At 54.3% G+C, this 26,731-nt stretch overlaps 4 protein-coding genes across 4 annotated transcripts; all 4 read right to left on the bottom strand.

Moving 5' to 3' along the window:
• LOC135307244 (uncharacterized) lies at positions 1-2,804 on the bottom strand. Its single transcript, XM_064431826.1, has 5 exons — positions 2,566-2,804; positions 2,362-2,454; positions 1,589-1,714; positions 1,075-1,225; positions 1-934 (listed from the first exon to the last, which is right to left on the bottom strand). The coding sequence occupies exons 1-5, from the start codon at positions 2,672-2,674 to the stop codon at positions 571-573; spliced, it is 843 nt and encodes a 280-aa protein (XP_064287896.1). The 5' UTR covers positions 2,675-2,804; the 3' UTR covers positions 1-570.
• A 4,651-nt stretch (positions 2,805-7,455) lies between these two features.
• LOC135307243 (uncharacterized) lies at positions 7,456-10,237 on the bottom strand. Its single transcript, XM_064431825.1, has 5 exons — positions 9,999-10,237; positions 9,795-9,887; positions 9,022-9,147; positions 8,508-8,658; positions 7,456-8,367 (listed from the first exon to the last, which is right to left on the bottom strand). Exons 1-5 carry the CDS (start codon positions 10,105-10,107, stop codon positions 8,004-8,006), a joined length of 843 nt encoding a protein of 280 aa, XP_064287895.1. The 5' UTR covers positions 10,108-10,237; the 3' UTR covers positions 7,456-8,003.
• A 4,651-nt stretch (positions 10,238-14,888) lies between these two features.
• LOC135307242 (uncharacterized) lies at positions 14,889-17,670 on the bottom strand. The gene is made up of 5 exons (XM_064431824.1): positions 17,432-17,670; positions 17,228-17,320; positions 16,455-16,580; positions 15,941-16,091; positions 14,889-15,800 (listed from the first exon to the last, which is right to left on the bottom strand). Exons 1-5 carry the CDS (start codon positions 17,538-17,540, stop codon positions 15,437-15,439), a joined length of 843 nt encoding a protein of 280 aa, XP_064287894.1. The 5' UTR covers positions 17,541-17,670; the 3' UTR covers positions 14,889-15,436.
• A 4,651-nt stretch (positions 17,671-22,321) lies between these two features.
• Positions 22,322-25,103, bottom strand: LOC135307241 (uncharacterized). Its single transcript, XM_064431823.1, has 5 exons — positions 24,865-25,103; positions 24,661-24,753; positions 23,888-24,013; positions 23,374-23,524; positions 22,322-23,233 (listed from the first exon to the last, which is right to left on the bottom strand). The coding sequence occupies exons 1-5, from the start codon at positions 24,971-24,973 to the stop codon at positions 22,870-22,872; spliced, it is 843 nt and encodes a 280-aa protein (XP_064287893.1). The 5' UTR covers positions 24,974-25,103; the 3' UTR covers positions 22,322-22,869.
• Positions 25,104-26,731: the final 1,628 nt, after the last annotated feature.

Raw genomic sequence — 26,731 nt, 5'->3', positions numbered from 1 at the left:
AACAGCCACACCAGGCAAGAACTTACTGCTTTTGGAAAAATATTTATTTATCAAGATCAAGAAAACAATAATTGTCTGCTAATACCAAGTATCACTATCACTAAATGTACCACTATCACAAAAACAATCACCATCCTCCAATATTAACTATCACTATCGCTAATACAATCATTGTCCTCTAATATCAAATAACGCTATCATTAAAACAATCACTATCCTCTAATATTAACTATCACTATCATTAAAACAACCACCACCCTCTAATATCAAGTATCCCTATCACTATCACTAAAAGAATCACTACCATTATCACTATCTATGACTATCACTATCACTAATACAATCACCCTCCTCTAATATCAAGTAACGCTATCATTGAAACAATCACTATCCCCTAATATTAACTAACGCTATCATTAAAACCATCACTATCCTCTAATATTAACTATCACTATCATTAAAACAACCACCACCCTCTAATATCAAGTGTCCCTATCACTATCACTAAAAGAATCACTACCACTATCACTATTTATGGCTATCACTATCACTAACCATCTATCACTATCACTAATCTTCATCCTCTAACAGATAGTAGTCCTGCAGGTATTGGTAGGAGGGCCAAGAGGATGCTGTGGGCTGAGGTGACTCCAGGGAAATCCAGTGGTCCCGTGAAGAGGTGTTGTCAGCCAGAGCACAGAAGGAGCAGGTGGGCAGAGGTGACGGGTCTGCGCTCATGTTCTTGTGCAGCTGGGCGAGCTCTGCTGCAAAGAGCTCAGGAAACAGGCGGCAGCTGTCCCTGAACCCGTTGCCTTGGGCTCTCTCGCTGCTTCCTGCTCCTTCTCCTGACTGTGGTTCACCTCTAGGCTGACCACAGCTTTCCCAGGAAGAGTCCCAGTCCTGTCCTGTTGCCTCTTTGTCCTCCTGGCTCCTCCTGTAGAAACAGATTTCCAAGAAGACTCCTCACAGATAGGAATTTGGAGCACAGTTTCCTCAGAGCCCTGCTAGGAGCCGCCTGGGCGCTCCTGCATGCTGCAAAGACTTCCTTGCCAATGGCAGCAATTAATAACTCACCTGTCTCTCTTCAGCAGCTGATGCATGACTAGATAGCCAGACACTGCCCCAAGCAGAAGCAAAGCTGAGGCTGCTACTGTCCCTACTAGGATGTAGTACTTGCTCGGGTCACAGTGTCCAGCAGTCTGGGCTTTTTGCCCACCGGATGACCCTGGCAGGAGAAGAGACAATGCAAGAGTCAGCGTTTGTGCTCTGCACTAGGCATAACCCCACAGTGTGCTTCAGCTGCCCAAGGACTGGCACTGCTAGTGGATCAGAACTGACATCTGATGTTGTCTTCAGAGATGGCTTCCTCTGGCTCTGGTGTCTTAGCATCAGGGACCAAGAGGGATCCCATCAAGCTCTCATGCACAAGAGCCCAGTGTGTGCCAGGGAGCAGCACTGCCCCATCTACTCCTCCGGGCTGCAGGCCCGGGCTGCGTGCTGGGCACCTGCAATTCACCCATGGAGAGCACTGCAGGGATACAGCAGAAATGCTGCTCTTTGCCCAAGACAGCATCTAGCAAGCACTCACCTGAATATTCCTCAGGCTCAGCAAGTGTCCTGGTGTCCTCTGTTGGTTCTCTTTTTTCATGTGAGCCTGGCACACTGTCACTTTCTTCCACAGCTAAGGTCTCCGGCACAGTCTCAGAATCTGTCTCTTCAGAAAAACAAAACATTGCACACATTAAGCAGAAGCCACTGCCCCTCAGCACAAGCACGGTACCATGGCCTGGGCATTCCGGCAAGCGGCGTTGACGAGGCCGCTGTCCCCCCCAAGACAGAAGGAATCGACAGCTGGATTTTCTGCAGTGCAACAAGAAGTGCAGACCCAAACCAGCCAAGACTTAACCAAATGACCCACAGAAGGAGTACCTTCAGGTTCCCCCTCACCCTTGGACTCCAGCTTCAACCCGTCCCTGAGCCTGAGCTTCGCAAGGGGCAGCCAAGGCTTGCTCTGATGTCATTGCTGCCTCCATGCTGTGCTGAGCGTGTGGCGAACCCAAATTCAGCACTGGCCTTTGCCCAACATCTGGATGCCAATGTCTGCACAGAGCAGCCCTGGCCAGGAATGCTGCAACTGCAGCAGCAGCTGGAGAAGCCCCTGGCAGTCATCTGGAAGAACAGCTGCGAGCGGAGGCTGTGCTGGACCATCTCTAGGGCTCCCTGCAGGAGCTGTGAAATGGAGTGGGCCTGCAGCAGGACTCTGACTGAGTGCTTCTGCCTGTCCAGGATACAGCACATGCCTACAGGAAGCAAAAGCTCAGCTTCCCGGCTGCCAGGGTTAACAGAGTGGGATATACTAACCAGATGGGGCTTCATGCAAGGCTGCCAGGAGCTCCTCTGGAACATCCGGCAATCCTTCAGGGAACTCTTCAGGAACCTTGTCATCGTTCATCCCTATTGTTAGATTTACAAAAGCACGTTAACCTATGACGGTATTTTTCTCGTGAATAAAACAGGGAAAAGGGGCGCTCCTTTTTGTGAAGGCAGGACAGACTGACTACTCACGCTTGAGGTACCAGCTCGGAGTCAGCACGGTATCTGCCCCTCGCTCAGGGCCTGAAAGAGCACTCTCTGTGTCCACAACTACAACCAAACACCCACAAGAAGTTACCATCACGTGCACTGCCCTGATGGGCACACCTCAAGGCCTGGATGTGGAAGGCACTGCTAGGGCACGCTCAAGCAGGTCTGCATCCTCACAGCTGCAGGGGGGTCTGGCTGCCCTTGGGACACTGAGCTGGCAGCTCCCACATGAAGGGAAAAGCCGTGGCGTGCCCACATGATCTGTGTGCGGGTCAGCCCTGGAGCCGGGCCAGAAGGCTGGACACCCAGAGCGGAGGGACGGACAGCCACTGCTGAGTGATGGAGAACTGGTGCTGAGCTTCCGGGCCTGACCCGACCCTCCCCACATCCTTGCTCCTTAGGAAGCTCTCTCCATGCTGCACCCTAAAGCAGCTGCAGCCCCTCACACCTCCCCTGGAGCCTCTGCCCCTCTGCCTGCCCCGTGCTGCCTTCCTGGCTCAGCCATCCCTGCTCCCGGCCCCGCTGCTGCCAGCCAGGGCTGTGTGCTGGCCCCTGCCTGCCTACCTGCTCCCTGCCCAGCTGCTGGAGCACTCTGGGCATTCTGGGCTGGCAGGGCCACGAGAAAGAGCAGCAGGAGGTAGCGGCTCAGGACCATGATCCCCCCTGCTAGCAACACTCTGCTGCTGCTGCTGCTGCTGCTGCAGTGTTGCCCAGAGCGAGCACTGAAGAGCACAGTGGGGCTCTGGAACCTGACATCAAACAGAGCTCTGTGACCTCAGAACAAAGTGATGGCTGTGAAGGCCCCAATGTACGCCCACGTTGCCTGTGAATTCCTGCACCTCCCCTCTACTGAATTTCCTTCTTCTGCACAGGAATGGAAGGAGCCAAATGGAGAAGGGCTGGAGTATTTTGGAGGCAGCATTGTGCATGGGAATGCAGAGGCACTCATGTCTTATTCCTCAGAAATTCCCTAGAAGAAGACCTGGATGAAGGCTGCTGTAAAAAGCCAAATTCAAGAGTGTTTCTTTGGTAGTATTTTTGTCTGAAAGAATTGTGGCAAAAACCTGCTTTTCCCATGACTTCTGCTACACTTTCATGACCTTTGATGGCAGCACTGCTTCCATCCTCCACTGTCACCCAAACATGGCTGTGCAGTGCTGACGCATCTCCCCCGTCAGCCTGGTTTACTCCCTTTTCCACTTCCAATGCTACTTAAAGCTCTCTCAAGGAGCCCTGCTAACTCTGGAGCCAAGAGCCTTTTTCCCTTTCAGGCAGATGTAGCCCATGTGCCACCATCAGGCCTGCTGTCCTGTAGAGTAACCCACGGTCAAACTCCCACACTGTTGCTGGGAACACCGGGCTGCCGCCTATTCACCTCTAGAGCCTTCCTGGGTCTGGCTCACTGCACGTGGGGGAAGAAAATACCACATGCGCCCCAGATCCCTCAAGCAGTCATCCAGAGCCCCTGAGCTCCCTCTGCCTTGTCCTCGGACACCATCAGGCACCGCCATGGGACACACACAAATGTCTTGGTTGCTGCAGATATCAGGTAACACTGCTGGCCTTTTAGCCGAGCAGCTCTTCTGGCAAATAAATGTGCATGACTTATGTGTGCCAGGCAACCTACGCTCAGAAGCTCTTGGACAGCCTTCTAGAGCACCTTTGGTACGGTTGTCCCTGAAGCACCACTTAAGCCCCAGGTGTTTCCAGCTGCAAGCAAAGAGGCACTGACAGATTTCCACCCCTCGGGTCTCTCTCCAAGGCTCGTAAGAGTCCTATGCAGCTGACAAGCTGCAGAAACTCGGCCCATGGCATCCTCTGGAATCAAGCACACATCACTGCCCACCGTGAAGGCCGCAGCCCATAATGAGCAGAGGGCCAGAGCAGGCTGGAGGGTGTCTTGGTGACATCTCCTTCCTACGTAGGACCCAGGCAGGCTGCCCAGCTGCCTCGGCCTTGGCTCTGAGCGCCATCTCGGGCCCTCCATTCCTGCCCCAGGGGAGGCACCGATGAACACGGCCCTCCTTTTTTCCTTAAGGGGCCACATGCCCAGGCTCTCCCTTACCGCCCTCCGCGCCACTGTGCTGCTCGGCGGCCCGTCACCAGCTGCGGCACCAGTGTCCCCAGAGCTCCTGTGCTGCTGCTGAAGCCGCCCGCGGCGTGTGGCCCGGCGGGGCGGCAGCGCTGCCCGCAGCCCGCGGCCTCCTCGTCCCCTGCTGCCGCCATTGTGCACGGGGCCCTGAGGGGCGGGCACGGGGCTGCGGGGCTGTGCCGGCCCCGCTTGCCGGGCCTCAGCCCCAGCTGCTGCCGCTGGCTGGCAGCGACCACTGCAGCAGGAAAACACCTCGGGGTTTACTGGAGTGCATACAAAAACTGCCCCTGGGCTTCTCCTTGTGTGTTGCTCTAGCCAATTGCCAGTCCCTTGCTTGCCCGCTATAGCCCTGTTCTTTGCCACTCGCTCTCTATTTTGTTGTCCCTGCAAAGCTTCTTCAACAGTCTCCATCCCGCCCCAGCCCAGCGTTCGCTCTCTCCTGCTCCCTCCTGCTCATTCTGCGTCTCTTCCTCTGTCCCTGCTGCCCCTTCCCGCAGCTCCAGCCCCGTTCCCTGGCCCTCTTTTGCTCCCCTTGTCTCTCCATTCTGCTTCCTGCCCCTGTCTCTTCGGTCTCTATTTCTCGGCTCCGCTGCCTGGGCCATGCTCGCTTCAGACTCCCAGGCGAACCGCCCCGGCAGCCGCTCTCTGCAGCCGGGACACGGCGGGGAGCTCTCCTGCGGCGACACGACAGCGGCCAATGGGGCCCGACACCGGCGCCTCGGCCCTCGCGCCGGAGCGGGGCCGCTCCCAGGCAGCGGCGGCAGCTGGAGCTGCGGCCCGGGAAGCGGGGCCGGCACAGCCCCACAGCCCCGGGCCCGCCCCTCCCGGCCCCAGTGGCAGAGAGCAGGGATGAGGTGGCAAACCAAGGCACTGGCCACTGGACAGAGCAACACACAAGGCAAATGCCAGGCACGCTTTTTGCCGGACCCCATTGAATCCAGAGCTCTTTTGCTGCTGCAGTGGCATGTCAGCTCCCTCAGAAGCAGCCGAGGCATTTCAGAAAGGGCACTGCAGGGCATGAGCGTGCATATGTCCCACAGCTCTCAGTTGTGCATCTGGAAGGCTGCAAGTGTGGGTGTCTATATGAGAAGAGTTTGTGAGGCTTGCTTCAAGGCTTGAGGCACAGCTCTCTTCTGAACAGAGCCTTGGGCTGCCCTCTCAGGAGGTGGCTATCTCAGAGCTGCTGCTATCTCAGAGAGGCCCATGAGAGACAGCGCAGAGGCGCAGCTGGAGCTGCTGTGGAGAGCAGAGGAGAGGAACAAGGGTGAGGAGCTCAGTGGTTCCTCTTCATCACTTCAAAGGGAAGAGCATTGTCTTGGGACAGTCTTTACCGCCCGAGCAAGAAGTAGAAGGACCCCCCCAAAAGCCCACTGTCCAGAGATGCCTTCAAGCATCTCTCGGGCAATTGCTGCCGGCAATATCCTCCCCACACACTGCAGGCAACAGTCAGCCTCAACAGCAGCTGTGCTGCGTTCCTTGGACAGCAGCTTTGCTGCACTCACACCTCCAGCTTTGGCTGCAGATGGCCCAGCTGGAGCAGGCATGGGCAAAGGCCTGCAGGACCACCGTCAGTCGGACTCGTGAGCCCAGGACAGCAGTTCCCTGGCATGCTGGTTTCTTGCAGTGCCTCGCTTTCTTCATCTGAGACAGGCACTCCGTCACTTCTTTCCACCTGGAAGGCCTTCCTACATTCCATCACTTGAGAAATCCAGCAGGAAATACCCCCATCTATATTGCCTGAGTCTTAATCTCCCTGAACTAAAAGTTAAGTCAAGTCCAAAAACAGGAATAAATGAGCCTGCATCTGCCACACTCGCTCAAGCAAAAGATCACATCAAAGTTTGTGGTAATCGGCGGAAGAAATGCGGCACTCAATATGAGTGATCAGCAAATCTCAAAACTTTATTGGTAGGCACATACATTTATATTGGTGTTAATGAGGCCAATACATATTGCAAAAGGTGAGCTCATTATTGGTTAGTTACTTATCAGCTAACTACACCTACCTTAGCATTCTTGTGGCTACTATGTTGCAGCTGTCCACATCTTTTCTTCATATTTCTAACTAACCATCCTCTCCCCCATCCTGATGTTGCACCAAGGGCTCAGTGCCCTTGCCAGGTTTGGACACTGTCCGCTGACTCCTATCCTCATCTCCTTCTTGCTTAACTAACGGTATTATATCAGTGTGACCTTTGTCAACTAGCTAGCTGTTCACAAAATCCTCCACAAAAGTTCTCTGTTCTATCCCAGCTCTGGGCTTTTTTCCCATACTGCGTGCGACAAGACTGTAATTTTTATTATAATTATAGTCGCTGTTATCCATCTAATTTTTAAGAAGGCTCCTGTGATTGATAGGACATTCCTTCCCCTCTCACACAGCCCGGCTCCAGCTTTCTGCTCCTTGATGCTCCTCTCTTGAAGCTCTTCAGGGAGGGACTGCCACGACCTAAGTCACCACCTCGGGTCTCTTGATGTGCTCACTGCTGGACAGCCATCCCTCGCAGAACATCTTTCCCTCTCTGCCCAGACCTTCCTGATTCAGGGCAGCATCCCAAATGAGCTCCCAGAGAAGTTTCTGCATGTCACTGCTAGCCAGCGTGTCCCCGTGCTGGTGCAGGAAAGCTTTGTGAACGGCCACTGCTGGGAAAGCAGGCTGAGGTGGCACAAGCAGCTCCTGCACTGCAGTGCAAGTTTCTCAGAGCTCCTGTCACAGCCCCAGCCCTGCTCCCAGCTCTGTGCATTCTACCCCAACAGAAACAGCCACACCAGGCAAGAACTTACTGCTTTTGGAAAAATATTTATTTATCAAGATCAAGAAAACAATAATTGTCTGCTAATACCAAGTATCACTATCACTAAATGTACCACTATCACAAAAACAATCACCATCCTCCAATATTAACTATCACTATCGCTAATACAATCATTGTCCTCTAATATCAAATAACGCTATCATTAAAACAATCACTATCCTCTAATATTAACTATCACTATCATTAAAACAACCACCACCCTCTAATATCAAGTATCCCTATCACTATCACTAAAAGAATCACTACCACTATCACTATCTATGACTATCACTATCACTAATACAATCACCCTCCTCTAATATCAAGTAACGCTATCATTGAAACAATCACTATCCCCTAATATTAACTAACGCTATCATTAAAACCATCACTATCCTCTAATATTAACTATCACTATCATTAAAACAACCACCACCCTCTAATATCAAGTGTCCCTATCACTATCACTAAAAGAATCACTACCACTATCACTATTTATGGCTATCACTATCACTAACCATCTATCACTATCACTAATCTTCATCCTCTAACAGATAGTAGTCCTGCAGGTATTGGTAGGAGGGCCAAGAGGATGCTGTGGGCTGAGGTGACTCCAGGGAAATCCAGTGGTCCCGTGAAGAGGTGTTGTCAGCCAGAGCACAGAAGGAGCAGGTGGGCAGAGGTGACGGGTCTGCGCTCATGTTCTTGTGCAGCTGGGCGAGCTCTGCTGCAAAGAGCTCAGGAAACAGGCGGCAGCTGTCCCTGAACCCGTTGCCTTGGGCTCTCTCGCTGCTTCCTGCTCCTTCTCCTGACTGTGGTTCACCTCTAGGCTGACCACAGCTTTCCCAGGAAGAGTCCCAGTCCTGTCCTGTTGCCTCTTTGTCCTCCTGGCTCCTCCTGTAGAAACAGATTTCCAAGAAGACTCCTCACAGATAGGAATTTGGAGCACAGTTTCCTCAGAGCCCTGCTAGGAGCCGCCTGGGCGCTCCTGCATGCTGCAAAGACTTCCTTGCCAATGGCAGCAATTAATAACTCACCTGTCTCTCTTCAGCAGCTGATGCATGACTAGATAGCCAGACACTGCCCCAAGCAGAAGCAAAGCTGAGGCTGCTACTGTCCCTACTAGGATGTAGTACTTGCTCGGGTCACAGTGTCCAGCAGTCTGGGCTTTTTGCCCACCGGATGACCCTGGCAGGAGAAGAGACAATGCAAGAGTCAGCGTTTGTGCTCTGCACTAGGCATAACCCCACAGTGTGCTTCAGCTGCCCAAGGACTGGCACTGCTAGTGGATCAGAACTGACATCTGATGTTGTCTTCAGAGATGGCTTCCTCTGGCTCTGGTGTCTTAGCATCAGGGACCAAGAGGGATCCCATCAAGCTCTCATGCACAAGAGCCCAGTGTGTGCCAGGGAGCAGCACTGCCCCATCTACTCCTCCGGGCTGCAGGCCCGGGCTGCGTGCTGGGCACCTGCAATTCACCCATGGAGAGCACTGCAGGGATACAGCAGAAATGCTGCTCTTTGCCCAAGACAGCATCTAGCAAGCACTCACCTGAATATTCCTCAGGCTCAGCAAGTGTCCTGGTGTCCTCTGTTGGTTCTCTTTTTTCATGTGAGCCTGGCACACTGTCACTTTCTTCCACAGCTAAGGTCTCCGGCACAGTCTCAGAATCTGTCTCTTCAGAAAAACAAAACATTGCACACATTAAGCAGAAGCCACTGCCCCTCAGCACAAGCACGGTACCATGGCCTGGGCATTCCGGCAAGCGGCGTTGACGAGGCCGCTGTCCCCCCCAAGACAGAAGGAATCGACAGCTGGATTTTCTGCAGTGCAACAAGAAGTGCAGACCCAAACCAGCCAAGACTTAACCAAATGACCCACAGAAGGAGTACCTTCAGGTTCCCCCTCACCCTTGGACTCCAGCTTCAACCCGTCCCTGAGCCTGAGCTTCGCAAGGGGCAGCCAAGGCTTGCTCTGATGTCATTGCTGCCTCCATGCTGTGCTGAGCGTGTGGCGAACCCAAATTCAGCACTGGCCTTTGCCCAACATCTGGATGCCAATGTCTGCACAGAGCAGCCCTGGCCAGGAATGCTGCAACTGCAGCAGCAGCTGGAGAAGCCCCTGGCAGTCATCTGGAAGAACAGCTGCGAGCGGAGGCTGTGCTGGACCATCTCTAGGGCTCCCTGCAGGAGCTGTGAAATGGAGTGGGCCTGCAGCAGGACTCTGACTGAGTGCTTCTGCCTGTCCAGGATACAGCACATGCCTACAGGAAGCAAAAGCTCAGCTTCCCGGCTGCCAGGGTTAACAGAGTGGGATATACTAACCAGATGGGGCTTCATGCAAGGCTGCCAGGAGCTCCTCTGGAACATCCGGCAATCCTTCAGGGAACTCTTCAGGAACCTTGTCATCGTTCATCCCTATTGTTAGATTTACAAAAGCACGTTAACCTATGACGGTATTTTTCTCGTGAATAAAACAGGGAAAAGGGGCGCTCCTTTTTGTGAAGGCAGGACAGACTGACTACTCACGCTTGAGGTACCAGCTCGGAGTCAGCACGGTATCTGCCCCTCGCTCAGGGCCTGAAAGAGCACTCTCTGTGTCCACAACTACAACCAAACACCCACAAGAAGTTACCATCACGTGCACTGCCCTGATGGGCACACCTCAAGGCCTGGATGTGGAAGGCACTGCTAGGGCACGCTCAAGCAGGTCTGCATCCTCACAGCTGCAGGGGGGTCTGGCTGCCCTTGGGACACTGAGCTGGCAGCTCCCACATGAAGGGAAAAGCCGTGGCGTGCCCACATGATCTGTGTGCGGGTCAGCCCTGGAGCCGGGCCAGAAGGCTGGACACCCAGAGCGGAGGGACGGACAGCCACTGCTGAGTGATGGAGAACTGGTGCTGAGCTTCCGGGCCTGACCCGACCCTCCCCACATCCTTGCTCCTTAGGAAGCTCTCTCCATGCTGCACCCTAAAGCAGCTGCAGCCCCTCACACCTCCCCTGGAGCCTCTGCCCCTCTGCCTGCCCCGTGCTGCCTTCCTGGCTCAGCCATCCCTGCTCCCGGCCCCGCTGCTGCCAGCCAGGGCTGTGTGCTGGCCCCTGCCTGCCTACCTGCTCCCTGCCCAGCTGCTGGAGCACTCTGGGCATTCTGGGCTGGCAGGGCCACGAGAAAGAGCAGCAGGAGGTAGCGGCTCAGGACCATGATCCCCCCTGCTAGCAACACTCTGCTGCTGCTGCTGCTGCTGCTGCAGTGTTGCCCAGAGCGAGCACTGAAGAGCACAGTGGGGCTCTGGAACCTGACATCAAACAGAGCTCTGTGACCTCAGAACAAAGTGATGGCTGTGAAGGCCCCAATGTACGCCCACGTTGCCTGTGAATTCCTGCACCTCCCCTCTACTGAATTTCCTTCTTCTGCACAGGAATGGAAGGAGCCAAATGGAGAAGGGCTGGAGTATTTTGGAGGCAGCATTGTGCATGGGAATGCAGAGGCACTCATGTCTTATTCCTCAGAAATTCCCTAGAAGAAGACCTGGATGAAGGCTGCTGTAAAAAGCCAAATTCAAGAGTGTTTCTTTGGTAGTATTTTTGTCTGAAAGAATTGTGGCAAAAACCTGCTTTTCCCATGACTTCTGCTACACTTTCATGACCTTTGATGGCAGCACTGCTTCCATCCTCCACTGTCACCCAAACATGGCTGTGCAGTGCTGACGCATCTCCCCCGTCAGCCTGGTTTACTCCCTTTTCCACTTCCAATGCTACTTAAAGCTCTCTCAAGGAGCCCTGCTAACTCTGGAGCCAAGAGCCTTTTTCCCTTTCAGGCAGATGTAGCCCATGTGCCACCATCAGGCCTGCTGTCCTGTAGAGTAACCCACGGTCAAACTCCCACACTGTTGCTGGGAACACCGGGCTGCCGCCTATTCACCTCTAGAGCCTTCCTGGGTCTGGCTCACTGCACGTGGGGGAAGAAAATACCACATGCGCCCCAGATCCCTCAAGCAGTCATCCAGAGCCCCTGAGCTCCCTCTGCCTTGTCCTCGGACACCATCAGGCACCGCCATGGGACACACACAAATGTCTTGGTTGCTGCAGATATCAGGTAACACTGCTGGCCTTTTAGCCGAGCAGCTCTTCTGGCAAATAAATGTGCATGACTTATGTGTGCCAGGCAACCTACGCTCAGAAGCTCTTGGACAGCCTTCTAGAGCACCTTTGGTACGGTTGTCCCTGAAGCACCACTTAAGCCCCAGGTGTTTCCAGCTGCAAGCAAAGAGGCACTGACAGATTTCCACCCCTCGGGTCTCTCTCCAAGGCTCGTAAGAGTCCTATGCAGCTGACAAGCTGCAGAAACTCGGCCCATGGCATCCTCTGGAATCAAGCACACATCACTGCCCACCGTGAAGGCCGCAGCCCATAATGAGCAGAGGGCCAGAGCAGGCTGGAGGGTGTCTTGGTGACATCTCCTTCCTACGTAGGACCCAGGCAGGCTGCCCAGCTGCCTCGGCCTTGGCTCTGAGCGCCATCTCGGGCCCTCCATTCCTGCCCCAGGGGAGGCACCGATGAACACGGCCCTCCTTTTTTCCTTAAGGGGCCACATGCCCAGGCTCTCCCTTACCGCCCTCCGCGCCACTGTGCTGCTCGGCGGCCCGTCACCAGCTGCGGCACCAGTGTCCCCAGAGCTCCTGTGCTGCTGCTGAAGCCGCCCGCGGCGTGTGGCCCGGCGGGGCGGCAGCGCTGCCCGCAGCCCGCGGCCTCCTCGTCCCCTGCTGCCGCCATTGTGCACGGGGCCCTGAGGGGCGGGCACGGGGCTGCGGGGCTGTGCCGGCCCCGCTTGCCGGGCCTCAGCCCCAGCTGCTGCCGCTGGCTGGCAGCGACCACTGCAGCAGGAAAACACCTCGGGGTTTACTGGAGTGCATACAAAAACTGCCCCTGGGCTTCTCCTTGTGTGTTGCTCTAGCCAATTGCCAGTCCCTTGCTTGCCCGCTATAGCCCTGTTCTTTGCCACTCGCTCTCTATTTTGTTGTCCCTGCAAAGCTTCTTCAACAGTCTCCATCCCGCCCCAGCCCAGCGTTCGCTCTCTCCTGCTCCCTCCTGCTCATTCTGCGTCTCTTCCTCTGTCCCTGCTGCCCCTTCCCGCAGCTCCAGCCCCGTTCCCTGGCCCTCTTTTGCTCCCCTTGTCTCTCCATTCTGCTTCCTGCCCCTGTCTCTTCGGTCTCTATTTCTCGGCTCCGCTGCCTGGGCCATGCTCGCTTCAGACTCCCAGGCGAACCGCCCCGGCAGCCGCTCTCTGCAGCCGGGACACGGCGGGGAGCTCTCCTGCGGCGACACGACAGCGGCCAATGGGGCCCGACACCGGCGCCTCGGCCCTCGCGCCGGAGCGGGGCCGCTCCCAGGCAGCGGCGGCAGCTGGAGCTGCGGCCCGGGAAGCGGGGCCGGCACAGCCCCACAGCCCCGGGCCCGCCCCTCCCGGCCCCAGTGGCAGAGAGCAGGGATGAGGTGGCAAACCAAGGCACTGGCCACTGGACAGAGCAACACACAAGGCAAATGCCAGGCACGCTTTTTGCCGGACCCCATTGAATCCAGAGCTCTTTTGCTGCTGCAGTGGCATGTCAGCTCCCTCAGAAGCAGCCGAGGCATTTCAGAAAGGGCACTGCAGGGCATGAGCGTGCATATGTCCCACAGCTCTCAGTTGTGCATCTGGAAGGCTGCAAGTGTGGGTGTCTATATGAGAAGAGTTTGTGAGGCTTGCTTCAAGGCTTGAGGCACAGCTCTCTTCTGAACAGAGCCTTGGGCTGCCCTCTCAGGAGGTGGCTATCTCAGAGCTGCTGCTATCTCAGAGAGGCCCATGAGAGACAGCGCAGAGGCGCAGCTGGAGCTGCTGTGGAGAGCAGAGGAGAGGAACAAGGGTGAGGAGCTCAGTGGTTCCTCTTCATCACTTCAAAGGGAAGAGCATTGTCTTGGGACAGTCTTTACCGCCCGAGCAAGAAGTAGAAGGACCCCCCCAAAAGCCCACTGTCCAGAGATGCCTTCAAGCATCTCTCGGGCAATTGCTGCCGGCAATATCCTCCCCACACACTGCAGGCAACAGTCAGCCTCAACAGCAGCTGTGCTGCGTTCCTTGGACAGCAGCTTTGCTGCACTCACACCTCCAGCTTTGGCTGCAGATGGCCCAGCTGGAGCAGGCATGGGCAAAGGCCTGCAGGACCACCGTCAGTCGGACTCGTGAGCCCAGGACAGCAGTTCCCTGGCATGCTGGTTTCTTGCAGTGCCTCGCTTTCTTCATCTGAGACAGGCACTCCGTCACTTCTTTCCACCTGGAAGGCCTTCCTACATTCCATCACTTGAGAAATCCAGCAGGAAATACCCCCATCTATATTGCCTGAGTCTTAATCTCCCTGAACTAAAAGTTAAGTCAAGTCCAAAAACAGGAATAAATGAGCCTGCATCTGCCACACTCGCTCAAGCAAAAGATCACATCAACGTTTGTGGTAATCGGCGGAAGAAATGCGGCACTCAATATGAGTGATCAGCAAATCTCAAAACTTTATTGGTAGGCACATACATTTATATTGGTGTTAATGAGGCCAATACATATTGCAAAAGGTGAGCTCATTATTGGTTAGTTACTTATCAGCTAACTACACCTACCTTAGCATTCTTGTGGCTACTATGTTGCAGCTGTCCACATCTTTTCTTCATATTTCTAACTAACCATCCTCTCCCCCATCCTGATGTGGCACCAAGGGCTCAGTGCCCTTGCCAGGTTTGGACACTGTCCGCTGACTCCTATCCTCATCTCCTTCTTGCTTAACTAACGGTATTATATCAGTGTGACCTTTGTCAACTAGCTAGCTGTTCACAAAATCCTCCACAAAAGTTCTCTGTTCTATTCCAGCTCTGGGCTTTTTTCCCATACTGCGTGAAACAAGACTGTAATTTTTATTATAATTATAGTCGCTGTTATCCATCTAATTTTTAAGAAGGCTCCTGTGATTGATAGGACATTCCTTCCCCTCTCACACAGCCCGGCTCCAGCTTTCTGCTCCTTGATGCTCCTCTCTTGAAGCTCTTCGGGGAGGGACTGCCACGACCTAAGTCACCACCTTGGGTCTCTTGATGTGCTCACTGCTGGACAGCCATCCCTCGCAGAACATCTTTCCCTCTCTGCCCAGACCTTCCTGATTCAGGGCAGCATCCCAAATGAGCTCCCAGAGAAGTTTCTGCATGTCACTGCTAGCCAGCGTGTCCCCGTGCTGGTGCAGGAAAGCTTTGTGAACGGCCACTGCTGGGAAAGCAGGCTGAGGTGGCACAAGCAGCTCCTGCACTGCAGTGCAAGTTTCTCAGAGCTCCTGTCACAGCCCCAGCCCTGCTCCCAGCTCTGTGCATTCTACCCCAACAGAAACAGCCACACCAGGCAAGAACTTACTGCTTTTGGAAAAATATTTATTTATCAAGATCAAGAAAACAATAATTGTCTGCTAATACCAAGTATCACTATCACTAAATGTACCACTATCACAAAAACAATCACCATCCTCCAATATTAACTATCACTATCGCTAATACAATCATTGTCCTCTAATATCAAATAACGCTATCATTAAAACAATCACTATCCTCTAATATTAACTATCACTATCATTAAAACAACCACCACCCTCTAATATCAAGTATCCCTATCACTATCACTAAAAGAATCACTACCACTATCACTATCTATGACTATCACTATCACTAATACAATCACCCTCCTCTAATATCAAGTAACGCTATCATTGAAACAATCACTATCCCCTAATATTAACTAACGCTATCATTAAAACCATCACTATCCTCTAATATTAACTATCACTATCATTAAAACAACCACCACCCTCTAATATCAAGTGTCCCTATCACTATCACTAAAAGAATCACTACCACTATCACTATTTATGGCTATCACTATCACTAACCATCTATCACTATCACTAATCTTCATCCTCTAACAGATAGTAGTCCTGCAGGTATTGGTAGGAGGGCCAAGAGGATGCTGTGGGCTGAGGTGACTCCAGGGAAATCCAGTGGTCCCGTGAAGAGGTGTTGTCAGCCAGAGCACAGAAGGAGCAGGTGGGCAGAGGTGACGGGTCTGCGCTCATGTTCTTGTGCAGCTGGGCGAGCTCTGCTGCAAAGAGCTCAGGAAACAGGCGGCAGCTGTCCCTGAACCCGTTGCCTTGGGCTCTCTCGCTGCTTCCTGCTCCTTCTCCTGACTGTGGTTCACCTCTAGGCTGACCACAGCTTTCCCAGGAAGAGTCCCAGTCCTGTCCTGTTGCCTCTTTGTCCTCCTGGCTCCTCCTGTAGAAACAGATTTCCAAGAAGACTCCTCACAGATAGGAATTTGGAGCACAGTTTCCTCAGAGCCCTGCTAGGAGCCGCCTGGGCGCTCCTGCATGCTGCAAAGACTTCCTTGCCAATGGCAGCAATTAATAACTCACCTGTCTCTCTTCAGCAGCTGATGCATGACTAGATAGCCAGACACTGCCCCAAGCAGAAGCAAAGCTGAGGCTGCTACTGTCCCTACTAGGATGTAGTACTTGCTCGGGTCACAGTGTCCAGCAGTCTGGGCTTTTTGCCCACCGGATGACCCTGGCAGGAGAAGAGACAATGCAAGAGTCAGCGTTTGTGCTCTGCACTAGGCATAACCCCACAGTGTGCTTCAGCTGCCCAAGGACTGGCACTGCTAGTGGATCAGAACTGACATCTGATGTTGTCTTCAGAGATGGCTTCCTCTGGCTCTGGTGTCTTAGCATCAGGGACCAAGAGGGATCCCATCAAGCTCTCATGCACAAGAGCCCAGTGTGTGCCAGGGAGCAGCACTGCCCCATCTACTCCTCCGGGCTGCAGGCCCGGGCTGCGTGCTGGGCACCTGCAATTCACCCATGGAGAGCACTGCAGGGATACAGCAGAAATGCTGCTCTTTGCCCAAGACAGCATCTAGCAAGCACTCACCTGAATATTCCTCAGGCTCAGCAAGTGTCCTGGTGTCCTCTGTTGGTTCTCTTTTTTCATGTGAGCCTGGCACACTGTCACTTTCTTCCACAGCTAAGGTCTCCGGCACAGTCTCAGAATCTGTCTCTTCAGAAAAACAAAACATTGCACACATTAAGCAGAAGCCACTGCCCCTCAGCACAAGCACGGTACCATGGCCTGGGCATTCCGGCAAGCGGCGTTGACGAGGCCGCTGTCCCCCCCAAGACAGAAGGAATCGACAGCTGGATTTTCTGCAGTGCAACAAGAAGTGCAGACCCAAACCAGCCAAGACTTAACCAAATGACCCACAGAAGGAGTACCTTCAGGTTCCCCCTCACCCTTGGACTCCAGCTTCAACCCGTCCCTGAGCCTGAGCTTCGCAAGGGGCAGCCAAGGCTTGCTCTGATGTCATTGCTGCCTCCATGCTGTGCTGAGCGTGTGGCGAACCCAAATTCAGCACTGGCCTTTGCCCAACATCTGGATGCCAATGTCTGCACAGAGCAGCCCTGGCCAGGAATGCTGCAACTGCAGCAGCAGCTGGAGAAGCCCCTGGCAGTCATCTGGAAGAACAGCTGCGAGCGGAGGCTGTGCTGGACCATCTCTAGGGCTCCCTGCAGGAGCTGTGAAATGGAGTGGGCCTGCAGCAGGACTCTGACTGAGTGCTTCTGCCTGTCCAGGATACAGCACATGCCTACAGGAAGCAAAAGCTCAGCTTCCCGGCTGCCAGGGTTAACAGAGTGGGATATACTAACCAGATGGGGCTTCATGCAAGGCTGCCAGGAGCTCCTCTGGAACATCCGGCAATCCTTCAGGGAACTCTTCAGGAACCTTGTCATCGTTCATCCCTATTGTTAGATTTACAAAAGCACGTTAACCTATGACGGTATTTTTCTCGTGAATAAAACAGGGAAAAGGGGCGCTCCTTTTTGTGAAGGCAGGACAGACTGACTACTCACGCTTGAGGTACCAGCTCGGAGTCAGCACGGTATCTGCCCCTCGCTCAGGGCCTGAAAGAGCACTCTCTGTGTCCACAACTACAACCAAACACCCACAAGAAGTTACCATCACGTGCACTGCCCTGATGGGCACACCTCAAGGCCTGGATGTGGAAGGCACTGCTAGGGCACGCTCAAGCAGGTCTGCATCCTCACAGCTGCAGGGGGGTCTGGCTGCCCTTGGGACACTGAGCTGGCAGCTCCCACATGAAGGGAAAAGCCGTGGCGTGCCCACATGATCTGTGTGCGGGTCAGCCCTGGAGCCGGGCCAGAAGGCTGGACACCCAGAGCGGAGGGACGGACAGCCACTGCTGAGTGATGGAGAACTGGTGCTGAGCTTCCGGGCCTGACCCGACCCTCCCCACATCCTTGCTCCTTAGGAAGCTCTCTCCATGCTGCACCCTAAAGCAGCTGCAGCCCCTCACACCTCCCCTGGAGCCTCTGCCCCTCTGCCTGCCCCGTGCTGCCTTCCTGGCTCAGCCATCCCTGCTCCCGGCCCCGCTGCTGCCAGCCAGGGCTGTGTGCTGGCCCCTGCCTGCCTACCTGCTCCCTGCCCAGCTGCTGGAGCACTCTGGGCATTCTGGGCTGGCAGGGCCACGAGAAAGAGCAGCAGGAGGTAGCGGCTCAGGACCATGATCCCCCCTGCTAGCAACACTCTGCTGCTGCTGCTGCTGCTGCTGCAGTGTTGCCCAGAGCGAGCACTGAAGAGCACAGTGGGGCTCTGGAACCTGACATCAAACAGAGCTCTGTGACCTCAGAACAAAGTGATGGCTGTGAAGGCCCCAATGTACGCCCACGTTGCCTGTGAATTCCTGCACCTCCCCTCTACTGAATTTCCTTCTTCTGCACAGGAATGGAAGGAGCCAAATGGAGAAGGGCTGGAGTATTTTGGAGGCAGCATTGTGCATGGGAATGCAGAGGCACTCATGTCTTATTCCTCAGAAATTCCCTAGAAGAAGACCTGGATGAAGGCTGCTGTAAAAAGCCAAATTCAAGAGTGTTTCTTTGGTAGTATTTTTGTCTGAAAGAATTGTGGCAAAAACCTGCTTTTCCCATGACTTCTGCTACACTTTCATGACCTTTGATGGCAGCACTGCTTCCATCCTCCACTGTCACCCAAACATGGCTGTGCAGTGCTGACGCATCTCCCCCGTCAGCCTGGTTTACTCCCTTTTCCACTTCCAATGCTACTTAAAGCTCTCTCAAGGAGCCCTGCTAACTCTGGAGCCAAGAGCCTTTTTCCCTTTCAGGCAGATGTAGCCCATGTGCCACCATCAGGCCTGCTGTCCTGTAGAGTAACCCACGGTCAAACTCCCACACTGTTGCTGGGAACACCGGGCTGCCGCCTATTCACCTCTAGAGCCTTCCTGGGTCTGGCTCACTGCACGTGGGGGAAGAAAATACCACATGCGCCCCAGATCCCTCAAGCAGTCATCCAGAGCCCCTGAGCTCCCTCTGCCTTGTCCTCGGACACCATCAGGCACCGCCATGGGACACACACAAATGTCTTGGTTGCTGCAGATATCAGGTAACACTGCTGGCCTTTTAGCCGAGCAGCTCTTCTGGCAAATAAATGTGCATGACTTATGTGTGCCAGGCAACCTACGCTCAGAAGCTCTTGGACAGCCTTCTAGAGCACCTTTGGTACGGTTGTCCCTGAAGCACCACTTAAGCCCCAGGTGTTTCCAGCTGCAAGCAAAGAGGCACTGACAGATTTCCACCCCTCGGGTCTCTCTCCAAGGCTCGTAAGAGTCCTATGCAGCTGACAAGCTGCAGAAACTCGGCCCATGGCATCCTCTGGAATCAAGCACACATCACTGCCCACCGTGAAGGCCGCAGCCCATAATGAGCAGAGGGCCAGAGCAGGCTGGAGGGTGTCTTGGTGACATCTCCTTCCTACGTAGGACCCAGGCAGGCTGCCCAGCTGCCTCGGCCTTGGCTCTGAGCGCCATCTCGGGCCCTCCATTCCTGCCCCAGGGGAGGCACCGATGAACACGGCCCTCCTTTTTTCCTTAAGGGGCCACACGCCCAGGCTCTCCCTTACCGCCCTCCGCGCCACTGTGCTGCTCGGCGGCCCGTCACCAGCTGCGGCACCAGTGTCCCCAGAGCTCCTGTGCTGCTGCTGAAGCCGCCCGCGGCGTGTGGCCCGGCGGGGCGGCAGCGCTGCCCGCAGCCCGCGGCCTCCTCGTCCCCTGCTGCCGCCATTGTGCACGGGGCCCTGAGGGGCGGGCACGGGGCTGCGGGGCTGTGCCGGCCCCGCTTGCCGGGCCTCAGCCCCAGCTGCTGCCGCTGGCTGGCAGCGACCACTGCAGCAGGAAAACACCTCGGGGTTTACTGGAGTGCATACAAAAACTGCCCCTGGGCTTCTCCTTGTGTGTTGCTCTAGCCAATTGCCAGTCCCTTGCTTGCCCGCTATAGCCCTGTTCTTTGCCACTCGCTCTCTATTTTGTTGTCCCTGCAAAGCTTCTTCAACAGTCTCCATCCCGCCCCAGCCCAGCGTTCGCTCTCTCCTGCTCCCTCCTGCTCATTCTGCGTCTCTTCCTCTGTCCCTGCTGCCCCTTCCCGCAGCTCCAGCCCCGTTCCCTGGCCCTCTTTTGCTCCCCTTGTCTCTCCATTCTGCTTCCTGCCCCTGTCTCTTCGGTCTCTATTTCTCGGCTCCGCTGCCTGGGCCATGCTCGCTTCAGACTCCCAGGCGAACCGCCCCGGCAGCCGCTCTCTGCAGCCGGGACACGGCGGGGAGCTCTCCTGCGGCGACACGACAGCGGCCAATGGGGCCCGACACCGGCGCCTCGGCCCTCGCGCCGGAGCGGGGCCGCTCCCAGGCAGCGGCGGCAGCTGGAGCTGCGGCCCGGGAAGCGGGGCCGGCACAGCCCCACAGCCCCGGGCCCGCCCCTCCCGGCCCCAGTGGCAGAGAGCAGGGATGAGGTGGCAAACCAAGGCACTGGCCACTGGACAGAGCAACACACAAGGCAAATGCCAGGCACGCTTTTTGCCGGACCCCATTGAATCCAGAGCTCTTTTGCTGCTGCAGTGGCATGTCAGCTCCCTCAGAAGCAGCCGAGGCATTTCAGAAAGGGCACTGCAGGGCATGAGCGTGCATATGTCCCACAGCTCTCAGTTGTGCATCTGGAAGGCTGCAAGTGTGGGTGTCTATATGAGAAGAGTTTGTGAGGCTTGCTTCAAGGCTTGAGGCACAGCTCTCTTCTGAACAGAGCCTTGGGCTGCCCTCTCAGGAGGTGGCTATCTCAGAGCTGCTGCTATCTCAGAGAGGCCCATGAGAGACAGCGCAGAGGCGCAGCTGGAGCTGCTGTGGAGAGCAGAGGAGAGGAACAAGGGTGAGGAGCTCAGTGGTTCCTCTTCATCACTTCAAAGGGAAGAGCATTGTCTTGGGACAGTCTTTACCGCCCGAGCAAGAAGTAGAAGGACCCCCCCAAAAGCCCACTGTCCAGAGATGCCTTCAAGCATCTCTCGGGCAATTGCTGCCGGCAATATCCTCCCCACACACTGCAGGCAACAGTCAGCCTCAACAGCAGCTGTGCTGCGTTCCTTGGACAGCAGCTTTGCTGCACTCACACCTCCAGCTTTGGCTGCAGATGGCCCAGCTGGAGCAGGCATGGGCAAAGGCCTGCAGGACCACCGTCAGTCGGACTCGTGAGCCCAGGACAGCAGTTCCCTGGCATGCTGGTTTCTTGCAGTGCCTCGCTTTCTTCATCTGAGACAGGCACTCCGTCACTTCTTTCCACCTGGAAGGCCTTCCTACATTCCATCACTTGAGAAATCCAGCAGGAAATACCCCCATCTATATTGCCTGAGTCTTAATCTCCCTGAACTAAAAGTTAAGTCAAGTCCAAAAACAGGAATAAATGAGCCTGCATCTGCCACACTCGCTCAAGCAAAAGATCACATCAACGTTTGTGGTAATCGGCGGAAGAAATGCGGCACTCAATATGAGTGATCAGCAAATCTCAAAACTTTATTGGTAGGCACATACATTTATATTGGTGTTAATGAGGCCAATACATATTGCAAAAGGTGAGCTCATTATTGGTTAGTTACTTATCAGCTAACTACACCTACCTTAGCATTCTTGTGGCTACTATGTTGCAGCTGTCCACATCTTTTCTTCATATTTCTAACTAACCATCCTCTCCCCCATCCTGATGTGGCACCAAGGGCTCAGTGCCCTTGCCAGGTTTGGACACTGTCCGCTGACTCCTATCCTCATCTCCTTCTTGCTTAACTAACGGTATTATATCAGTGTGACCTTTGTCAACTAGCTAGCTGTTCACAAAATCCTCCACAAAAGTTCTCTGTTCTATTCCAGCTCTGGGCTTTTTTCCCATACTGCGTGAAACAAGACTGTAATTTTTATTATAATTATAGTCGCTGTTATCCATCTAATTTTTAAGAAGGCTCCTGTGATTGATAGGACATTCCTTCCCCTCTCACACAGCCCGGCTCCAGCTTTCTGCTCCTTGATGCTCCTCTCTTGAAGCTCTTCGGGGAGGGACTGCCACGACCTAAGTCACCACCTTGGGTCTCTTGATGTGCTCACTGCTGGACAGCCATCCCTCGCAGAACATCTTTCCCTCTCTGCCCAGACCTTCCTGATTCAGGGCAGCATCCCAAATGAGCTCCCAGAGAAGTTTCTGCATGTCACTGCTAGCCAGCGTGTCCCCGTGCTGGTGCAGGAAAGCTTTGTGAACGGCCACTGCTGGGAAAGCAGGCTGAGGTGGCACAAGCAGCTCCTGCACTGCAGTGCAAGTTTCTCAGAGCTCCTGTCACAGCCCCAGCCCTGCTCCCAGCTCTGTGCATTCTACCCCAACAGAAACAGCCACACCAGGCAAGAACTTACTGCTTTTGGAAAAATATTTATTTATCAAGATCAAGAAAACAATAATTGTCTGCTAATACCAAGTATCACTATCACTAAATGTACCACTATCACAAAAACAATCACCATCCTCCAATATTAACTATCACTATCGCTAATACAATCATTGTCCTCTAATATCAAATAACGCTATCATTAAAACAATCACTATCCTCTAATATTAACTATCACTATCATTAAAACAACCACCACCCTCTAATATCAAGTATCCCTATCACTATCACTAAAAGAATCACTACCACTATCACTATCTATGACTATCACTATCACTAATACAATCACCCTCCTCTAATATCAAGTAACGCTATCATTGAAACAATCACTATCCCCTAATATTAACTAACGCTATCATTAAAACCATCACTATCCTCTAATATTAACTATCACTATCATTAAAACAACCACCACCCTCTAATATCAAGTGTCCCTATCACTATCACTAAAAGAATCACTACCACTATCACTATTTATGGCTATCACTATCACTAACCATCTATCACTATCACTAATCTTCATCCTCTAACAGATAGTAGTCCTGCAGGTATTGGTAGGAGGGCCAAGAGGATGCTGTGGGCTGAGGTGACTCCAGGGAAATCCAGTGGTCCCGTGAAGAGGTGTTGTCAGCCAGAGCACAGAAGGAGCAGGTGGGCAGAGGTGACGGGTCTGCGCTCATGTTCTTGTGCAGCTGGGCGAGCTCTGCTGCAAAGAGCTCAGGAAACAGGCGGCAGCTGTCCCTGAACCCGTTGCCTTGGGCTCTCTCGCTGCTTCCTGCTCCTTCTCCTGACTGTGGTTCACCTCTAGGCTGACCACAGCTTTCCCAGGAAGAGTCCCAGTCCTGTCCTGTTGCCTCTTTGTCCTCCTGGCTCCTCCTGTAGAAACAGATTTCCAAGAAGACTCCTCACAGATAGGAATTTGGAGCACAGTTTCCTCAGAGCCCTGCTAGGAGCCGCCTGGGCGCTCCTGCATGCTGCAAAGACTTCCTTGCCAATGGCAGCAATTAATAACTCACCTGTCTCTCTTCAGCAGCTGATGCATGACTAGATAGCCAGACACTGCCCCAAGCAGAAGCAAAGCTGAGGCTGCTACTGTCCCTACTAGGATGTAGTACTTGCTCGGGTCACAGTGTCCAGCAGTCTGGGCTTTTTGCCCACCGGATGACCCTGGCAGGAGAAGAGACAATGCAAGAGTCAGCGTTTGTGCTCTGCACTAGGCATAACCCCACAGTGTGCTTCAGCTGCCCAAGGACTGGCACTGCTAGTGGATCAGAACTGACATCTGATGTTGTCTTCAGAGATGGCTTCCTCTGGCTCTGGTGTCTTAGCATCAGGGACCAAGAGGGATCCCATCAAGCTCTCATGCACAAGAGCCCAGTGTGTGCCAGGGAGCAGCACTGCCCCATCTACTCCTCCGGGCTGCAGGCCCGGGCTGCGTGCTGGGCACCTGCAATTCACCCATGGAGAGCACTGCAGGGATACAGCAGAAATGCTGCTCTTTGCCCAAGACAGCATCTAGCAAGCACTCACCTGAATATTCCTCAGGCTCAGCAAGTGTCCTGGTGTCCTCTGTTGGTTCTCTTTTTTCATGTGAGCCTGGCACACTGTCACTTTCTTCCACAGCTAAGGTCTCCGGCACAGTCTCAGAATCTGTCTCTTCAGAAAAACAAAACATTGCACACATTAAGCAGAAGCCACTGCCCCTCAGCACAAGCACGGTACCATGGCCTGGGCATTCCGGCAAGCGGCGTTGACGAGGCCGCTGTCCCCCCCAAGACAGAAGGAATCGACAGCTGGATTTTCTGCAGTGCAACAAGAAGTGCAGACCCAAACCAGCCAAGACTTAACCAAATGACCCACAGAAGGAGTACCTTCAGGTTCCCCCTCACCCTTGGACTCCAGCTTCAACCCGTCCCTGAGCCTGAGCTTCGCAAGGGGCAGCCAAGGCTTGCTCTGATGTCATTGCTGCCTCCATGCTGTGCTGAGCGTGTGGCGAACCCAAATTCAGCACTGGCCTTTGCCCAACATCTGGATGCCAATGTCTGCACAGAGCAGCCCTGGCCAGGAATGCTGCAACTGCAGCAGCAGCTGGAGAAGCCCCTGGCAGTCATCTGGAAGAACAGCTGCGAGCGGAGGCTGTGCTGGACCATCTCTAGGGCTCCCTGCAGGAGCTGTGAAATGGAGTGGGCCTGCAGCAGGACTCTGACTGAGTGCTTCTGCCTGTCCAGGATACAGCACATGCCTACAGGAAGCAAAAGCTCAGCTTCCCGGCTGCCAGGGTTAACAGAGTGGGATATACTAACCAGATGGGGCTTCATGCAAGGCTGCCAGGAGCTCCTCTGGAACATCCGGCAATCCTTCAGGGAACTCTTCAGGAACCTTGTCATCGTTCATCCCTATTGTTAGATTTACAAAAGCACGTTAACCTATGACGGTATTTTTCTCGTGAATAAAACAGGGAAAAGGGGCGCTCCTTTTTGTGAAGGCAGGACAGACTGACTACTCACGCTTGAGGTACCAGCTCGGAGTCAGCACGGTATCTGCCCCTCGCTCAGGGCCTGAAAGAGCACTCTCTGTGTCCACAACTACAACCAAACACCCACAAGAAGTTACCATCACGTGCACTGCCCTGATGGGCACACCTCAAGGCCTGGATGTGGAAGGCACTGCTAGGGCACGCTCAAGCAGGTCTGCATCCTCACAGCTGCAGGGGGGTCTGGCTGCCCTTGGGACACTGAGCTGGCAGCTCCCACATGAAGGGAAAAGCCGTGGCGTGCCCACATGATCTGTGTGCGGGTCAGCCCTGGAGCCGGGCCAGAAGGCTGGACACCCAGAGCGGAGGGACGGACAGCCACTGCTGAGTGATGGAGAACTGGTGCTGAGCTTCCGGGCCTGACCCGACCCTCCCCACATCCTTGCTCCTTAGGAAGCTCTCTCCATGCTGCACCCTAAAGCAGCTGCAGCCCCTCACACCTCCCCTGGAGCCTCTGCCCCTCTGCCTGCCCCGTGCTGCCTTCCTGGCTCAGCCATCCCTGCTCCCGGCCCCGCTGCTGCCAGCCAGGGCTGTGTGCTGGCCCCTGCCTGCCTACCTGCTCCCTGCCCAGCTGCTGGAGCACTCTGGGCATTCTGGGCTGGCAGGGCCACGAGAAAGAGCAGCAGGAGGTAGCGGCTCAGGACCATGATCCCCCCTGCTAGCAACACTCTGCTGCTGCTGCTGCTGCTGCTGCAGTGTTGCCCAGAGCGAGCACTGAAGAGCACAGTGGGGCTCTGGAACCTGACATCAAACAGAGCTCTGTGACCTCAGAACAAAGTGATGGCTGTGAAGGCCCCAATGTACGCCCACGTTGCCTGTGAATTCCTGCACCTCCCCTCTACTGAATTTCCTTCTTCTGCACAGGAATGGAAGGAGCCAAATGGAGAAGGGCTGGAGTATTTTGGAGGCAGCATTGTGCATGGGAATGCAGAGGCACTCATGTCTTATTCCTCAGAAATTCCCTAGAAGAAGACCTGGATGAAGGCTGCTGTAAAAAGCCAAATTCAAGAGTGTTTCTTTGGTAGTATTTTTGTCTGAAAGAATTGTGGCAAAAACCTGCTTTTCCCATGACTTCTGCTACACTTTCATGACCTTTGATGGCAGCACTGCTTCCATCCTCCACTGTCACCCAAACATGGCTGTGCAGTGCTGACGCATCTCCCCCGTCAGCCTGGTTTACTCCCTTTTCCACTTCCAATGCTACTTAAAGCTCTCTCAAGGAGCCCTGCTAACTCTGGAGCCAAGAGCCTTTTTCCCTTTCAGGCAGATGTAGCCCATGTGCCACCATCAGGCCTGCTGTCCTGTAGAGTAACCCACGGTCAAACTCCCACACTGTTGCTGGGAACACCGGGCTGCCGCCTATTCACCTCTAGAGCCTTCCTGGGTCTGGCTCACTGCACGTGGGGGAAGAAAATACCACATGCGCCCCAGATCCCTCAAGCAGTCATCCAGAGCCCCTGAGCTCCCTCTGCCTTGTCCTCGGACACCATCAGGCACCGCCATGGGACACACACAAATGTCTTGGTTGCTGCAGATATCAGGTAACACTGCTGGCCTTTTAGCCGAGCAGCTCTTCTGGCAAATAAATGTGCATGACTTATGTGTGCCAGGCAACCTACGCTCAGAAGCTCTTGGACAGCCTTCTAGAGCACCTTTGGTACGGTTGTCCCTGAAGCACCACTTAAGCCCCAGGTGTTTCCAGCTGCAAGCAAAGAGGCACTGACAGATTTCCACCCCTCGGGTCTCTCTCCAAGGCTCGTAAGAGTCCTATGCAGCTGACAAGCTGCAGAAACTCGGCCCATGGCATCCTCTGGAATCAAGCACACATCACTGCCCACCGT

The sequence above is a fragment of the Passer domesticus genome, chromosome 9 (genome assembly GCF_036417665.1).
Source record: "Passer domesticus isolate bPasDom1 chromosome 9, bPasDom1.hap1, whole genome shotgun sequence".
Taxonomy (NCBI): domain Eukaryota; kingdom Metazoa; phylum Chordata; class Aves; order Passeriformes; family Passeridae; genus Passer; species Passer domesticus.
The sequence above is the reverse complement of the archived record's forward strand: the minus strand, read 5'-3'. Positions and strand labels throughout refer to the sequence as shown.

Coding starts and splice junctions, on each gene's coding strand:
- LOC135307243 (XM_064431825.1), bottom strand. CDS start 10,107: ATGGTAACTTCTTGTGGGTGTTTGGTTGTAGTTGTGGACACAGAGAGT. Junction 8,659..9,021: donor TGAGCCTGAGGAATATTCAG/GTGAGTGCTTGC, acceptor TTCTCCTGCCAG/GGTCATCCGGTGGGCAAAAA. Junction 8,368..8,507: donor CAGCTGCTGAAGAGAGACAG/GTGAGTTATTAA, acceptor CTGTTTCTACAG/GAGGAGCCAGGAGGACAAAG.
- LOC135307244 (XM_064431826.1), bottom strand. CDS start 2,674: ATGGTAACTTCTTGTGGGTGTTTGGTTGTAGTTGTGGACACAGAGAGT. Junction 2,455..2,565: donor TCCGAGCTGGTACCTCAAGC/GTGAGTAGTCAG, acceptor ATCTAACAATAG/GGATGAACGATGACAAGGTT. Junction 935..1,074: donor CAGCTGCTGAAGAGAGACAG/GTGAGTTATTAA, acceptor CTGTTTCTACAG/GAGGAGCCAGGAGGACAAAG.
- LOC135307242 (XM_064431824.1), bottom strand. CDS start 17,540: ATGGTAACTTCTTGTGGGTGTTTGGTTGTAGTTGTGGACACAGAGAGT. Junction 17,321..17,431: donor TCCGAGCTGGTACCTCAAGC/GTGAGTAGTCAG, acceptor ATCTAACAATAG/GGATGAACGATGACAAGGTT. Junction 16,581..17,227: donor CTTGCATGAAGCCCCATCTG/GTTAGTATATCC, acceptor GTTTTTCTGAAG/AGACAGATTCTGAGACTGTG.
- LOC135307241 (XM_064431823.1), bottom strand. CDS start 24,973: ATGGTAACTTCTTGTGGGTGTTTGGTTGTAGTTGTGGACACAGAGAGT. Junction 24,014..24,660: donor CTTGCATGAAGCCCCATCTG/GTTAGTATATCC, acceptor GTTTTTCTGAAG/AGACAGATTCTGAGACTGTG. Junction 23,234..23,373: donor CAGCTGCTGAAGAGAGACAG/GTGAGTTATTAA, acceptor CTGTTTCTACAG/GAGGAGCCAGGAGGACAAAG.